Source organism: Equus caballus, chromosome 23 (assembly GCF_041296265.1).
Source record: "Equus caballus isolate H_3958 breed thoroughbred chromosome 23, TB-T2T, whole genome shotgun sequence".
NCBI lineage: Eukaryota > Metazoa > Chordata > Mammalia > Perissodactyla > Equidae > Equus > Equus caballus.
The window spans coordinates 40,372,071-40,390,436 of record NC_091706.1 but is presented as its reverse complement, the minus strand read 5'-3'; the positions used below and the strand labels follow the sequence as shown (position 1 = coordinate 40,390,436).

Below are 18,366 nucleotides of genomic sequence, written 5' to 3'. Positions count from 1 at the left end.
TACATTTTGAAAGAGAATGATTCTAGGTTGACACTTGTTTTGTTTTGTGTTGTTTTTCCTATCAGCACTTTTAAGCATGACATGTTTTTACCATACATAGTTTTTGAAGAGAAGTCTGCTCTCCTCTTTATCTTTGATCCTCTATGCATAATGTAACTTATTTCTCTGCTTTTTAGGTTTTATCTTTATTACTAGTTTTCAGCAATTTGAGTGCATTGTCCTTTTGGTGTGAGATTGAGTTTGTGTGTTGATTATCTTACTTGGAGTTAATTTTGCTTCTCTGATCTGTAGGCTTTCAGTCTTCCATTCTGTGGTAAATTTTCAAGTTTGTGAATCTTTTCTTCTGCAGTGTCTAATCCAGGGAACTTTTTATTTCAGATATTGTATTTTTTTAACTCTACAAGTTACAGTTCTTTTTGTTTTTAATGTCTTCATTTCTCATCATTTGTTCATGTTTTAATATCCTTATCTGCTAGCTTCATCATCTTAGCCTTTTAGGTCTTTCTATTGACTGATTTTTCTCTTGGTTATAAGTTACATTTTCCTGCTTCTTGGCATGTTTAGTGATTGTTTTTTTAATTGGAAATTGGATATAGTGAATGTTACCTTGTTGAGTATCTGGATTCTGTTTCTTTCTTTAAAGAGGATTGAACTTTGTTCAGTCAGGGAGTTAATTTTCTTGTGGATCAGTTTCATGATCCTTTCAAGTCCAGGTTTTAAGCTGTTCTAGGGTGGGTATAAGATAGCTTTCATTCCAGTTCAGCCCTACTACTAAGGCATTGACCTCTCTGGGGTCTCCACAGAATGCCCTCAAGTGATGACAGGATTCTCCACTCCAGCTGGTCTCCTCATTGTATGTAAGCTCTTTGAACCTACAATTTCCTGGTCATTCTTGTGAAACTTTGTGGAGTTTTACTCTACGCAGTGACAGACTAGTACTCAGTGAAGTCTCAAGAGGACTTGTGTAGATTTCTGAAGCTCTTTTCTGTACAGCTTCCTTCTTTTTGGAATAATCTCACAACTTATAGGTGCTTCATCCTTCCCCAGTGCTGATTTCCATTTCCTCAGCTCAACTCCATGGGACTGTTTGAGTTCCCCCTCCCTGCACTCACAGTCTAGAAATTGCCTTTAGTCAGAAAGCCAGGCAATTATAGGGATCACCTCATTTATTTCACTTCTTGGGGAATCACAGTCCTGCAATATTTGATATTCAATGTCTGAAAACATTTTCTTCATATATTTTGTTCAGTTTTGCAATTTTTTACAGTGGGAGGTTAAGTTAGGTCCAGTTACTCCATTGTGATCATGGAAAGAGGTCATTGCCGTACATTTTTTGTGTCTTGACTACATACATGTGTATATATTCATAGGTAATATATGGGGTTGGTTTACTTCTCTTAACCTTTATATAAATGGCAACTTTCTCTTTTCACTCAACATTATGTATCTGAGATTTTTCTGAGTTATTTCATTCTAGTTTATTTCAAGTGCTATTATGTAATATTACATTATCTCCGTTATAGTTTATCCATTCACTTAATGGGATGGATATTTTGGATTATTTCTAGTGTTTTATTATTATAGAATGCTACAATAAACAGTCTTGTATGTGTTTTCCTTAAGGATGGGGATACAGATAGAGATATATATATATAAGTGTGTGTGTGGTAGAGGGGGGTGTTCATTCTGCTTTTAATCCTTTGGTTATGACAAGTTCCTTAACGTTTTAGGAAAGTTTGCCACAAGAGTGTGATCTTCTTAAAGTTATTGTGAGGAGGTTATTTTGATAAGGTAGTTACCATCTTATCGGGTCTACATAAAATGTTTAATATACCAATAAAATGTCTTACTATGTATCCTTAACTTAAAGAGTAAGCTTAACATACATACACTCCTTCCCAACAACACATGAATCTTCAAACTTTTTAACTCCACTCACTCTCCCTTAGTCTTAAGCATCATCATTGTCCAATATTTTGGTTCCATCTGATTCTTAACTTCGCAAATGTTGCCACATGTCAAGTTTCTGTCCAAGATCTTCTCCTTTTCTCATATTATACTTTCTTCATAAGTGATCTCATTCCATGCGCATACTGCCTAAATGCAGAAGACTCGTAGATACATGTCTCTTGCCCAAACTTCTCTAAGTTTCAGACCTAATTGCCTATTTAACATGTTCTCTAGATGTGTGATTTGTCAGTGTCAGTATCAATGTCTCTCATCTGTGAAGAAACAGGTGGCACATTCGAGTTTGGATAATTCAGAGGGAGTTTATTCACAAAGGGATTGGAATATAGTGGAACGTTAAGAGATAAGACTGTTAGCCAGGGCAAGCAAGGAGTAGAAGTTATTGGTACTCAGGAGAGAATTACAAAGAAAAGACAATCTTGAGACAATACCCTTCTATTGAAGGACACAGTCCAATGCAACCTCACAGAGAGGAATCCAAGGGAATAAATACTTCACTCTACTCTCCTGTCTTTCTCTAACCACCTGCCAGGGCTTCCCTGACTGAACCCAAGGGAAGCTAGTGGTTGAGGTTGCCTATTGATACAGATAAACTAAACAGTGAAGGATAGAGAGCAGATCTGGAGGCAAACAAAAGATATTTGATATGGATATCTTCTTCAGTATCTAAATATTAACTATGAAAGCATGATCTTTTCCCCCTAAAACTTTGTCTGTCTTACTGTAGTGCTCCCTATCTTGGTGAATGGCACTGCCATCTGTTGGATTATGCAAGTTAGAAACCTAGGGTTCATCCATGACACCTTCCTTTCTGTCACACACAAATTGAATCCCTCCTCAAATCTTGGCAATTTTATTTCCTAAATCTCTTTAAGTCTGCCCACTTCCCTTTATCTTCTCTGCCTCCATCCAGTTTCTTCATCTCTCACTAGACTACTATAATCTTCTCTTAATTAGTTTAATGGTGTCCATGCTTTCTTCATTCCAGTCTGTTTTTCACCTTAAAGCTAGAGTGAACTTTTCCCAAAATAAATTTGATTGCGCCACTTACCTATCCCATTACCTACCACCTCCCCAAAACAAAGCAAGTACACAGAAAAACTTTAATGGTTTAATATAAAACCCTGCTTGCACCTTTGGCCTCACCTTACCTCTCTAACCTCATCTCATATCTATTTTTCCCTCATTCGTGCTATCCTAACTAGAGTGACCTTCTTTCCCCCTCTTCACTGCCAAGAGTTTAACTTTATGTGCATTGAAATTTAGAGTTTACGTAAGAACACGTGTAAAATATATCTAGAATGATGGAACTTTTCTCTTAACTTCTGTTTTCTAAATTTTCTAAAATAAGCATATTTTTGCTTTCATAATTGAAAATATAATTAATATATTTTAATATAAAAATATAATTGAAAATATAGTGTTAAAATTTGTAATGTGCCACATACAAATGTCTTTTAAATGTCTTTTGAGGCTATCCCAAGATTTCTTTCGAGTCCTCAGAAGGAAAATGTGACGTTTAGGCAGCAACGTGGGATATGATAACATGCGAGCGCTAAACAAAGCTTCCCTTCCTATGTACAGTTACTCTACCATCTATCATGATACCTGAAATTCTATCAGTCTATCAGTCTGTCAATCTAAAATACCCTGTCAAGAGTTAGTCAGATGGGGCCAGCCCCGTGGCCGAGTGGTTAAGTTCATGTGCTCCTCTTCTGCGGCCCAGGGTTTCACCGATTCGGATCTTGGGCGTGGACATGGCACCGCTCATCAGGCCATGTTGAGGCAGCATCCCACATGCCACAACTAGAAGGACCCACAACTAAAGTATACAACTATGTACTGGGGGAATTTGGGGAAAAAAAGCAGTTAAAAAAAAAGAGACTAGCTGAGAATATAAATACTATGAAATTAGGTCTAGAAAGGGACATTGAAATCATCATAAGGAAAGGTCATATTGGAAGACAGGGAAGGTACAAAGATGATATGATTACTGTAGTTTGCTGTAGCCCTGGGCATAGGTTTTTTTCTTTAATTATAACATTTGGCATAAGAAGTGAGAAAATAAAGTTTCCATCCCGTTGAGTAGGTTAAAACAACTTTTATAACAGAAATTCAAGTTGGCAGCAAGCTGAACAATTCTAGTACATATTTTAATATGGTAATACTTCAGTTATCTGATGGGCATTTGATAATTTTTAGCTGATCACCTGAGCAGACACAAACCTAAAAGTAAATCTTTTAACTCCAACAGTTAGGTCTCTGATTTGTGATCAATTCCAATTAAAGGAAGGGTGTCCCGCTCTGTATTTTAATTTTTATACAGTAGATAGTTTCCCTTTTTTGTACAGTATATGATATAAAAATAATGCTTTCTTAAATCAGATTGCAAAAATCCAAAATTCTGGCATTCCTCTGTTACTGTCTTAATTTATTTGGACAGCATTAGAAACCTCTGCAAAGGAGATAGCAGATGATGTGTGTTAAACAGAGAGGAATAAATGTTGAGTAAGGCTAGCTAGTCTGACCATCTTCAGGGAAATGTCGATAGGACAGGCAATCTTGGGGCCGATGAGTGTACAGAGGCACTGTTGATTTAGGAGACAGCAACACTGTAAGTCAAAGTTATGAGAAAATTGAGTGAAAGAATTGGTTAATTTATAGTGCTAAATAGCCTTTAAGCTACTCATGACCACTGCATTCTGTTTATAATGGTGACCTTGAGCCATTAAGAAAAGATTAAATTATATGTTGTATACCTTGTTTATTAAGCAGATGAGTACATAGTACATTTAAGATTTTATTTTAATTGTTAAAATTGGAATAAAATTGGTTAAAATTTACTCTCCTTAAGTAAATTTCTGTTAATCTGGAATATGACATCGTTAGGTAGCAGTTTTGATCATTAAAGTCTACTTTAGCTATATTAAAAATATTGGATCTGTTTACCATTCTTTTTTGCAAAACTGTTTGGATTACCAAAAATGGTGTGTATGTTTCCTATACTCTTGTTTCATATATTTGTATAAACTTATTGGTATTTTGTTGATTTGGAAATCACTGGAGTTAAGACAAAAATGTTTTCTACATTTTTGTGAAATAAAAACTATGACATGATTAAGTGATTTATTTTCAAATTCTGCATAACATAAAATAACAGTGACTTAATGAAGTAGACATTCATCATTTGTGACCATCCAACATTTTTGAACAGTTTCCCTACATTTTGATAATTTCCCATGTTACAAGTCCTGGCTTCTCAAAGTGGATGCCAGAAAATTTATATTCTCATCCCACTCACAGCTAAGGTAGAGGTATGTGACCAGTCATACACTTTGCACTTGAAATTGCATGAGAGCAACATGAGGTGGCAGTTGTGGGCAGGAAAGTTTATCTTTTGGCACAGCTGGTGGTGGGAGCTTCTGATGGTTCTAGGTTCCTAGTATCAGAGGTGCTGCGTAGTGATAGCAGTCTGCTTTTTCTTGGAGAACCTTCCAAAGCGTGGTTGAGATTCATGTCTTCATATCTTCTAAGTTTGGCTCTCTGACCCTTAACAGAGCTTCTGTAAGCTCCCTACTAATCTTTAAATAAATTCCTTTTCTGCTTTAACTAGCCAGAAGAGATTCTTTTTGTTTGCAGCTTAGTAAGAAGCTTGACTGAACACTTACTGTGAATGGTTGGTTTTCCTAAAATACAATATTATTATGTTATTCATTTTAGAATCTGTAAATAAATGTCTTGCTTTCCTTTATCATGACACCAGTTTGCATACATTGTATTGTTTCCTCAATTAATAGATTATTTTGGATTAAAGCTCCTCTATATGTTTCTTACTAGATGGTAAACTTAAACAGTAAGGTTTATGCTTTTACCTCTTTGTATCCTCACACATGTTAAATATTCAATAAAATTTTATAAAATAAATTTTGGATACATTAAAATATAATTTTTTTCTAAAACCGTTCACTCATTAGCAATGTTCCTGCTAAGTTATGCATAACCAAAAATAACCTTAGGCACAGCTTCTGTTACTATTTCACGCAGTAACAGGTACTCTCTAAGCCAGTAAGGAGCACCATCAAAAATGAGAGTTTGTCCAGGAAAAAAATATTTTGCACTACTTTTTTTGTTCATTTGGCAGTGTTTATCTTTTTTTTTAATTAGTAAATGTGGTTTTTATAACTATTCTCAGGCAATATTTTAGCATTTCCCCAATACTAAAAGCTTAATTTTTTGAGCTAATATTTTAGAAATTTGCACTACTTTATCGGGTTTAAGTACTGTACTTTTGAACAAATTTTTTTTTTTGAGGAAGATTAGCCCTGAGCTAACATCTGCTGCCAATACTCCTCTTTTTGCTGAGGAAGACTGGCCCTGAGCTAACATCCTTGCCTATCTTCCTGTACTTTGTATGTGGGATGCCTACCACAGCATAGCTTGCGAAGCAGTGCCGTGTCCATCCTAGGGATCCAAACCAGCGAACCTGGGGCCACCAAAGTGGAACGTGCACACTTAACCACTGTGCCACTAGGCCAGCCCCCTGAACAAATTTTTAAATTGAGAATAACTTTGAAAGCTGGTTTTTTATCTGTTCTCAGCAAAATGTGAGTTGCTTCAACGTTTCATAATATGGTATTTTTTAGAATTTTAGTTATATTTTAAGTATTTAACAAAGTTTTAAAAAATTGGCAGATTATAGGCATTAATTCTAGAGCTCTTTGGCAAGCTTCCATTCCTTATATACCACAATACTGAGGACCAGGAGAGAGACTCACAGTCCAGTTCTAAAGGACTATTCTGCGATATGCTGGCCTACACCAGACTGCACTGTTTCTCTTCCTCACATCTCTTCAGTACTCATTGTCAGAGGCTAGATTCCATCATTCTCCCATGAAAGGTACAGTTTATAGGGAACAGAAGTGTGACTAGCAGCCCTTGAGTAACTTCAGGCAGTGCCCCACAGTTGGGCAGCATCATGCCCCAACTATGTCATGGCCTTTCCAGGCACCTGAGCCAATAGAATGTGTGTATTACACCATTGCCTAATTTTCTTCTTCCAAGAGTAAGCCAGTTGGTACTAACTTTGGCCTACCAAGTACAAACTGTATTTCTGGCTGTTACACTAACCCAATATGTAAGCCCGAGGAAGTTATTTTCTCACCCCTCTGTGTCCTTAATGTGCCTATCTATAAGTTGAATAAATAGTTTCTGAAATTACTGTATAACTAACCTATATTGGCCAAAGGTGGTTTATCACTGCTTTAGGCAAAAACAAGTCCATAAAAATATTTTGGTCTGCTCCAATTTCCCCTTTCATTTCCCCCCCGAGCACTAGTTGTTACTCTTTCACCTCTGCAGAAACAGAGGTGGATTGATTGTGACAAGGTTGACCAAAACCAATTTTACTGCTAAGCATACTAAATAAACCCACTTTTTGATGGTTGATATTCTAACAGAAACAGTTTTGTATACCAAACTTTTAAACAAACTCTGAGTTACATTCCATGGGAAATAATTCAAAAACCTTTTCTGTAGTTAACAGCAGAATATTGAAGACGAAATGAGTATCATTTTCAATTTATAAAGTGTAGAGAAACTCAGTTTCATGGTAAGATACACATATCTATAAATTTAACCTAAACAGGCTCTTCAGTATCACTGGATAATATTCTTTACCTTTTTAAAAGTTGATTTAAGAATTTTTTTTTTATTTCACAGACTTTGTAGTTTAAAAGTCTCATAGTATTATTAAGGCTTCTAATGAAAGACAGCAGCCTTACTTCAACTCAGTTTCAAGTCTATGACTCAAGAAGCATCCACCTTTAAATTTTAGCTATTTCTTCTAGTAATTATTTCCACATTTCTAAATACATGCTTATATTGCTATTTCTTGACTTTTCAATTTGTCATTATCTGTTGATATCCATCTATGGAAGATGAAATGTTCTTTTACAATGATTTCCACTGATTTGGAAGTTATATACTCTATCTCTGTTCTTAATTTTGATCTCTTCTGCCTTATCTGTCTTATATGTTATGGCTGATTAATAATTTAGCTCTATCTCATTTTTTACCCGCAAACTGGGCATTATTACTGTTTTTGGAATATAATGTGTATTTACTCACATGATTAACAGTTGATTTGTTCTCCAATCTTTCTTGCATCTTATAACTTCTTTCTGTAATCATCCTTTTCTTCCTTAAGTATATACTATGGAAGTATTTTCTCTGTATCTTTACATTTGGATAGTTTCTATTACTGTCTTCAAGTTCACTAATCTTTTCTTCTGCGATGTGTAATTTGCCATGAGTCCATTCAGTATATTTTCAGATATTGTAGTTTTCATTTCTAAAAGTTCAATTTGAGTCTATTTTATGTCTTTCATGTCTCTACTTAGTTTTTTTGACTGTATAGGTTACAGTTACAATAATAACTTTAATGGCCTTATTTGCTAATTCTAACATTTATTTTATTTCTGGGTCAGTTTTGATAGATTTTTCTCCTCATTATGGGTCATGTGTTTCTGCTTCATTGTATGCCTGGTAGTTTTGGTGTGGATGCCAAACATTGTGATTTTTATCTTGGTAGGTATTTTATATTCCTATAAATCTTCTTGAGCTTTCTTCTGGAATGCAGTTAAATTACTTGGAAACAGTAAAAGATCATTTTGGATCTTTTATGGTTTGTTACTTGGGTCCAGAGCAATGCTCAGTCTAGGGCTAATTATTCTGTTCTACCAAGGCAAGACTTTCCTAAGTATTCTGTCCAACATCCCATGAATTATGAGTTTTTCCAGCATGGATGGTGGGAATAGACACTGTGTTACTAATCTTTTGGATGTTTTCCCCCTACCTAACCTTGGGGTTGTTTCCTTACCTCTATGCACTAATCAATACTCTGAATATTTGAGGGGGACCCTCTGTACATCTTTGGTGTTTTCACTTTATGCAGCTCTCTCCTGTTTGGTACTATGTCCTGCAGACTTTAGCTGCCTTGGTATCTCTGGACGCTTGGCTCCCTCTCAACTCAGGGAGTCTGTTGGGCCGTGCCTGGGTTCCCCCACCTTGCATCATGGCCTAGAAACACTTGAGGCAATAAACTGTGACAGTTATTGGGCTCACTTTGTCTGTTTCCCATCTCTCAGAAATCACTGTCCTTCTTTGTTTTATGTTTAGGTTCTTGAAAACCATTGTTTTATCTATTTTTTTAGGGCTTTTTTGGTTGGTTCAGGTAAGAGAGTAAATCTGATTCCTTGTTATTTCATCTTGGATGGAAGCAGAAGACACTTCTAGAAGTTTTTACTTTAGGTAAAATCAGTTTTATTATTTGTATAATTGAAAATGACTTTAGTTTATCCTCATCCATGAATGGTAGTTATTGTTTCTGATTTATTTTGTTACTGGTTGAGAAATCTTGCAACCTTTTTGTCATTACTTTATATGTAATCTGTCTTTTATTTTCCCCTCTGACTGCTTGTAAGATTTTCTTTTTGTCATTGATGTTTTATTGTTTTATTATGTTGTGCCCAAGTGTGGCTTTCTTAACTTATTTTCTTGGGCTTCCTTAGATGAGAATTTCTGTGCTTCGTCAGTTCTGGGAAATTCTCAGCCATTACCTCTTCAACTATTGCCTTCATCACCACTCTCCTATCCCTCTTCTGTATTTTTATTTTCTAGAGCTCCAGGTGGTTGGTTGGTAGATTTTAGTCTGTCCTCCATCAGTCTTTGTATTTCTTCCTTATATTCTATATCTTTGTCTCTTTGCACTGAATTCTTTGGAATTTCTTTAGCTCTTTCTTCTTTTCCTGTGTACTATCAGCTGTTTAACCTATCCATTTATTATTTTATTTTTGTCTTTATATTTTTTATTTCTGGAAGTTCTGTTTGTTTCTTTTTCACATCTGCCTAGACCAAATCCAAATCCAAAAGTTGGTTCTTTGAAATTCTCTGATAATTTCCTGTTACTTATTATTTTAATTCCTTCTTTTAACTTCTTTAACATGTCTGTTTTATATTTTGTTTCTAATAATTTCATTAACTGAAATTTTTGAGGTGAATTCTTGTAGTGAAGGTTTTAGAACCCCAATTTTCTTGTGTGGGGAAGATATTATGTAAATTATTTAAATTATGTCATTTCTGTAATAGACACAGGATTATTCAGATTTTCATTCTTCTTGTGTCAGTTTTGTTAATTTGTGTTTTTCAGAAACTTGACTATTTCATTTAAATTGTCTCTTGGCATAAAGTTGCTCATAATAGCTTTATATCATTTGTATCTGTAGGATCTACAAAATGTGCCTATTTTCATCTGATATTGCTTGTGTGTGTGTGTGTTTGTGTGTTTTCTTGATCGATCTTGCCAAGGGTTTATTAATGTTTTCAAAGATCCGCTTTTTGAATTTGATTATTTTCTATTGTATATTTATTTTCTATCTCATTGATTTCTGCTCTTTGTTTTCTTCTTTCAACTTTAGGGGTTTGATTTGCTGTCCTTTTTCTAGTTTGTTTTTTTCTTTTCTTCTTCTTCTTTTTTTTTTTTTGCTGAGGAAGATTCGCACTGAGTTGAGATCCATGCCATTCGTCATCTGTTGTTTTTGTTTTTGTTTTTTGCTGAGGAAGACTGGCCCTGAGCTAACATCCATCCCCATCCTCCTCTACTTTGTATGTGGGATGCCTGCCACAGCATGGCTTGCCAAGCAGTGCCATGTCCACCCATGGGATCCGACCTGGCGAACCCCAGACCGCTGAAGCGGAATGTGCAAACTTAACTGCTGTGTTGCTGTTTTGTATGTGGGTCACTGCCACAGCATGGCCGCTGACCAGTGGTGTAAGTCCACAGCTGGGAACCAAACCCAGGCTACCAAAGAAGAGCATGCTGAACTTAACTGCTATGCCATGGGGGCAGCCCTGTTTTTTTTCTTTTAATGAATGCGTATATTTGACTTTCAACTGTTCTTCTTTTCTAAATATGCATTCTTAATCTAAAAATTTCCCTCAAAGTACTGATTTGGCTGCATCCTACCACTTTTAATTATTATATTATTTTTTCTTCCATGTTTCCATTTTTCCTAACTTGAATGTTAGGAAATCTATTATTTTAGTAGCTACCCTAGAAATTTTCACATTCATAGTTATCAAAGCCTAAAATTTATCTGTATTTTTACCCTCTTCCTGATTACTACACTTAGTAATTACTATTGATTAGTACAGTCATACCCAGCTATTTGGTAATTTGCTATTGTTGTATTTTAATTCTATCTTGTCTTCTTTTTAAACTCCACAAGACATTTTTATCATTTTTCTATGTCATATCTATATAGATTAACTTATCCATGACCACTTTTTTGCTCTTTTCCCATCTCTGATCTTCAGTCAAGGATCACTGGCCTTCCGTCTGAGCGATATTCTTTAGAATTTCCTTTAGGTGGCATTCTGTTCATCACAAATATTGAGTTTTTGTTTGTCTGAACATATTTTTATTTTTGAAAGATATTTTTGCTCTGAATTCAAATTTACATTGATAGTTATTTTTTAAATACATTAAAGATAGTCTTTTGTCACTGGCTTCCACTATTGCCGTTGAGGAGTTAATTGTAAATCTTTTTTTCTTTTAATTTCTGTATTTTTCATATCTAGAAATTCTCTTTAGGTCTTTTTCAAAACTGGTCTGTCATTTTTCATAGTCTCCTTCTCTTTACCCGTGTCTTCAATTCCTTTTCACTAAACATTGTATATTCTCTGTCCTGTAGTTCCTATATCTATAGTTTTTTCCTGTCCCTCATAATACCTTACTTTCTTTTTTAGTTTGGTTGTCTTTCTGAACTTGTTTCTTATTACTGTGTCAGTCAGAGTTCCTTAAGATCTAGATATAAGGTGCATTCCCTTAGAGATTTTTTTTCTATTCAAGTACTTGACAACGGTTTTGGTGTAAGACCACATCAAACTCTTTTCTTAGTGTGGTGTTTTTCTGAGTACCCAGGAAATGTGAATGTGGGCAATAAATCCACATAAGAGTCAACTTATAGTTACAAATTCTTAGGAGAGATTTTATTTTTTTCCATCCACCACTTCTATCATGAAGACAATTTTCCTCACAGTCTCCTAGTTGGGGACAGGAGAGGGGCTGTTGTTTCTATTTGACCCATCTACTGATTATGTGGGGTTTTGCAGTCTCAGCTTTGTATTGGGGAAGCCAGATTCTGCCAGCCCACCACCACCCCCATTCAGTAAAAAGTTAAAATTCCTCAAAACTAAAAGCACATTTGAAAAAATTTGACTTTTTTTTTAAGGTTTTTTTGTTATTTTAAAGATTTTATTTTTCCTTTTTCTCCCCAAAGCCCCCCGGTACATAGTTGTGTATTTTTAGTTGTGGATCCTTCCAGTTGTGGCATGTGGGACACCACCTCAGCGTGGCTTGATGAGCGGTGCCATGTCCATACCCAGGATCTGAACCAGTGAAACCCTGGGATGCGGAAGCGGAGTGCTTGAACTTAACCACTCTGCCTTGGGGCTGTCCCCAAAATTTGACTTTTATTAAGAATATTTAACATTGTTTGGTTGTTCAGATATAAGTAATATACGTAATGCCAAATCACAAACGATAGTTTTTTTTAACAATCCGTGTATCTGTAAGAACAGGGTAGTTATAGTGTGACCTCTTAGCCAAAAATATAAAAGTAGGCTTGCTCTATAAAAGAGACAGTCCTGATATTACTAAAATAGTGATCTTACTATGTATTTGTCTTAACAGATTTCAGTATGATAATACAGAAAAATAGCTAGTGTCGGACATTACACCTTGGTTTTCATTTAGAGCCCAAGAATTAGTCACATCTCAATGTTTTTATACATCTTTTCTAAAGAAAAAATTCTCACTCTTGAAAAATCAAAAGTAAGAGAAATTATTATGTTTCCCCTCCTTTGTTGTTGTTATTCTAATTTCTCCCCTAAAACTTTATATGCTTTTCTTTTTTTGTACAGCTTTATTGAAATATAATTCATGCACCATACCATTCGCCTATTTAAAGTGTAAAATTTAATTGTTTTTAGTATATTCAGAGTTGTACAACCATCACTACAGTCAGTTTTAGAACACTTCATCACCACAAAAAGAAAGACTATTAACAGCCCCATTTCCCCCAACCTCCTCAATCCTAGGAAACCACTTTCTGTCTCGATAGATTTCTGGACATTTCATATAAGTGGAATTATATGATATGTGATCTTTCACAGATGGCTTCTTTCACCTAGTACCATGTTTTCACGGTTCATCCATGACATAATATGTACCAGCACTTCATTTTTTTTTTATTGCCAAATAATATTCTGTTGTACAGATACGTCGCATTTTATTTATCCATGCAGCAGTTGGTGGACATTTGGGGTGTTTCCACTCTTTGGCTATTATGAATAATGCTGCTGTGAACATTCATGTACAGTATTTTTGTGGGGACATACATTTTCATTTCTTTTGAGTATATACCCAGGAGTAGAATTGCTGGATCACATGGTAACTCTATGTTTAACCTTCTGAGGAACTGCTAGACTGTTTTCCAAAGCAGCTGTACCCCTTACAGTGTTTGAAGTTTCCAGTTTCTCCATCTTTTTACCAATGCTTGTTGTTATCTCTCTTATTATAGTCATCTAAGTGGGTATGAATTATTATCTTATTGTGGTTTTGATTTACATTTCTCTAATGAATAATGATGTTGAACATCTTTTCATGTGCTTATTGTTCATTTGTATATCTTATTTGGAGAAATGTCTTTTCAGATCCTTTGTCCATTTTTTAATTGAATTATTTGTCCTTTTATTATTGAGTTGTAAGTGTTCCTTATATTTCTAGATACAAGTCTGTTATTAGATATATGGTTTGCAAAAGTTTTCTCCTATTCTGTGGATGGTCTTTTCACTTTGATGATGTTTTTTATTTTTTTTCCTTTTTTATTTACTTATTTATTTATTTTTTGAGGAAGATTAGCCCTGAGCTAACATCTGCTGCCTATCTTCCTCTTTTTGCTGAGGAAGACTGGCCCTGAGCTAACATCCGTGCCCATCTTCCTCCACTTTGTATGTGGGACGCCTACCACAGCATGGCTTGCCAAGCAGTGCCATGTCCGCACCTGGGATCCAAACCAGCGAACCCCGGGCCACCATAGTGGAACGTGCACACTTAACCACTGCACCCCTGGGCCAGCCCTTGATGATGTTTTTTAAAAGCACAAAAGTTTTTTGCTGATGTCTACTTTATATATTTTTTCTTTTGTTGCTTGTGCTTTTGGTTTCATATCTCAGAACACATTGCCTAATGCAAGATCAGAAAGATTTATGTCTATCTTTTCATCTAATTTAATTTTTTTTAATTAAGAAGATTTTATAGCAGTGCCAGTAAAGAAATTTTTAAGGAGAAAAAAGCGCCAATAATCCCATCAACCTAGGAATCATTTATTTTTGCGATATTGTCATCTCCTTGTTCAATGTACACATATTTTTGTTATTGCTATTATTTGTTAAGTACCATGTTTTGTTCTGATATTTTTTGTGTTTATACATGTTATTCATAATTTTAGTTTTTAAGGCTATATAGTATAGTCAGCTTATTTCCCAATTGTGTAATACAGCTCCTTTATAGTTTTGTTTTTTTGATTTGATAGAACGCCACTTAACACTGACGAACACATAACCCTTTGCTTCTATTGAATTATTTTCTTAGTCTAACTTTCTAGGCATGAAATTATGGGGTCAAAGGATATAAACATCTTTCAGTTCTTAGATTGATATCTTACTACTTCTAGAAAGCATCAAGTTGTACTTTTGTTAAGTAAACATGCTTTAAATTTTTTTTTCATCGATTTTGAAGTTGATACACATCATAAGTTGAAGAATTTTACTTTGGTAATAATGTCAGTGATAATTCTTCATCACTAAAACTCAAGGTCAAGTTATATGTGTTTTTCTTCATCTGAAAAAAAACGATGGTACATCTAGTGGGACACTTTGTACTCATACTGGAAACTAGAACAGCCAGTTGCCTTGTTGACTGAAGACAAATATGACATACTTTATGGTATTCTCTGCTTTAAGTAATAATAGTATAATTTATTAAATTTTCTTTAGGCTTCGGGAACAGGAAAGAAAAGAAGCAGAAGAAGCTAGTCAAAAGGAAATAGAAGAATGGGAAAGAAAACTTCTAGCTCAAGCAGCTCCAACTTGTATGGAGACCCTGTGGGAAATTCCAGCTATTGGGCATTTCCTTTGTTTAGCCCAGCAAATTCTAAATTTGCCAGAAATAGTCTTTTATGAATTGGAACGTTGTCTTCTGATGCCTCAGTGTAATGCATTTCTATCTAAAATAATGACTTCTCTATTAAGTCCTCCCCATCGCAGACCTACCTTACATCGAAGACCTACTTTGCCTTATAGGACCTGGGAAGCAGCACTGAGACAGAAAGTACAGCAGTGGTACATTGCTGTAGGGCAGACTGAAAATCCCGATAACTGTGCTGAAAAACTTGGATTGTGTCCTCAGTTTTTTAAAGTTCTTGGAGAAGTTAATCCATTGGAAGAAAAACCTTTTCATGAACTACCTTTCTACCAGAAAGTGTGGTTACTTAAGGGTCTTTGTGACTTTGTGTATGAAACACAAAAAGAAGTTCAAGATGCTGTACTTGGACAGCCTATTCATGAATGCAGGGAAGTTATCCTTGGTTACGATTATTTGGAGAATGCTTACGTACATTTTCCACAGTTCTGTGGTGCAGATGTACGGATTTATAAACAGAGACCCTTTCAGGCCCCAGAATTTCCAGTTCCACCTATTAAAATACAAAGAGTACCTAGGATTAAACTGGAGAAATTGAAGTGTGACTATGTTAGTACAAGTAATGGAGAACATAGATGTAGTAGAGAAGGCCTGCCCTCTGCCTTCAAGAAAGAGCAGGAAATTAATTTTGATCCAACTTGCTGCCCTGCTAAAATGAACTTGGATAATCATGACATCTCTGTTGAAATGGAAGTGAAATCCAGCTGTGAAATTAGAATTTGCAGGCCTTATGAAATTAAAAAAACTGATTGTTGTAAAGAAAATTTAGAGAAACCAGGGAGTCCAGGGGAAGTTACTGGCTTTGGAGAGCCTCTCAGTCCAGGTGAAATAAGGTTTATAGAAAATCAAGAAAAATATGGTGAAGCTTCCAGAGTAAAGCCTGAACCCAGTCCATTAAAAGAAAATGCTCTAAAATCTTGCCAAATACATGTAAATGGAAGTCACAGTGATCATCCAGAAATTAACTGCCACAAGGTTGTAAGGGATATTCTGTTAGAGCAGTCACTGCAGAGCCACAAGAAACTAAAACTAACTAAAATGAGGGCGAAAAAGAAGAAAAAGAAAAAAAAGAAATTGAAAGATGTTTTGAATGAAAACTTACAGAGAAAGCGTGAAGGTCTTCATTCTCTTGCATTCAAGTCTTACAAACCTGAGATCCAGAATAAGTTATTGATCATCAAAAAGAAAGCAAAACACAAGAAGCACAAATCTGGTAAGCTAACACAAGTAGGTGAGAATTGCATTTAAGCATACTTCAGGTGGTTCTTTCAATTAAACAACATGGAAGGCTCTGATTGACACAATGAAGTACACATGTATGCATATGTATGTATGTGTTTATGAGTCAAGTTTTATATTATCCCACATTTTTAAAACCCAGAGCAGAGGTTTTATGTACTAACAACAGCAAGAAAAAATACTGGTGCAGTATATTTGAATTTAATTTTCATTTGAAAATCTTTGGACGTTATATTTTTACATTTCTCTGAACCAATTTCTCCATAAGTGATGCTTCCCATCACTTATGAGAAGTGGTTTTCTTCCCAGGCTAAGGGCAGTACAGTACAATGGAAAAAGCACTGATACCAGGAGGTATCAATCCCAGGACTGAAGTTCATAGCAACTAGCTCCTTAAACCAAGGCAAGTCAGATTACCTTTCTGGGTCTCAGCTTCTTCCCAAATCATATATTTTTCAGCATATCCAGAAAAAATGTTGTGAAATATAAGGAAAAAATTACATAACTAATAACACATGAAGCCTTTTTATATAAGAGGATTTGTAAGTTTGTCTTACATCAAATTTAAATACTCAATATATTTGTCACAAGCCTGTTTAAACAGTAACAACAAAAAATCCTATGAAAATTTTCAGTGTTTGCTGTTTTCTAATTACTCAAGGTGTTCTTGCTTTTTCTATTGTTTGCCTTTTAATCAGCTTGTCTCCTTTATCCAAAGGATAGGTAAGATTAAAGCAGATGATCAACTTCTTTTATTAACCCTAATAAAAAGTTGCCTGATTGGGAAAAACTTGAATTGTTTACTAAAATGAGTTGTGGTTTATCATCATTATTTGTTGATTTTAGTTTTTTACGCCTTCCCTAAGTAACAAAAATAATTAAGATTTGACAATAATTTGGTAATGAGTTGGCAAATGAGGGAGTGAATTTTGTTTAGCTGATATAATTGCTGTTAAGTCTTAGTTATTTAAATCATTAAATACAAGTAAATGTATTTTTAAATGTGTATGTAACGTATCATTGATAAAGAAATAGTATAAAATTTACTATCAAGAACAAGCTTAATTTGTTGAACTGAAAATTGCAAAGTGGTCCACACTTACCAAAGTGATAAAAAGCTACAATTTTTTAAAGTAACTTTCAAAAACAAGCCTTTTAAATTTTACAATCAATCCATTAGGCTATATAAATTTAGTTTGTAGGTCCTTCTAGTTCTTCTATGTGAGCCACCACCACAGCATAGCTACTGATAGACGAGTGGTGTGGTTCCACGCCCAGAAACCAAAGCAGGGCCGCCAAAGCAGACCACACTGAACTTTAACCACTAGGCTATCAGGGCTGAATCCTTTCTCACTCTTTTTAAAAGTGAGCTCCATGGTCATAGATTTGGGAAATAAATGTTCCTCTTACTGATTTACATTGTTCATTAGTACGGGTCCACAATGCATTTTACAAACTCTTGTATCAGATATGCTTTGGAATTTAGAAATCTTCAGGTTTTAGAAGGATATTATGATGTATATAATGTTTACTAAGTAACGTCCCCAGTGGAGCTTGGGGCAGCCCCTATAATCAAACACATAATTTCTACAGAAAAATGTATGAATAGTCTGATTAAATGAGGTGAAGTCTATAAAGAACCTCATAACAGTTGAGGTCAGGTTTTGCTACCATATAAATCATTTTTAAAACTTCAGTTTTCAGAACCTTTTGGACTTCTGAATTGTGGTTAAGTGACATGGGGCCTGTATATTAAGGACTCTGGAAAGTGAAGATAAGAAAACTGTTTAGTTTTATTTAACCTAGTATTTTTTCAAGTTTATTTAAACACAGCTTTT

General features: G+C 35.0%; 1 protein-coding gene across 6 annotated transcripts in view; it reads left to right on the top strand.

Moving 5' to 3' along the window:
- BRD10 (bromodomain containing 10) overlaps positions 1 to 18,366 on the top strand; it is a 106,648-nt gene that overhangs the window by 28,470 nt on the left and 59,812 nt on the right. For all 6 annotated transcript variants that reach the window (XR_002803230.2, XM_023627327.2, XM_023627326.2 and 3 more), the window contains one exon: positions 15,085 to 16,502. Coding sequence is in view for 5 of the 6 variants with exons in the window: in XM_023627327.2 (XP_023483095.2) it covers positions 15,085 to 16,502 (1,418 nt within the window). In the remaining variant the exon portion in view is untranslated. The remainder of the gene's footprint in view (positions 1 to 15,084; positions 16,503 to 18,366) is intronic.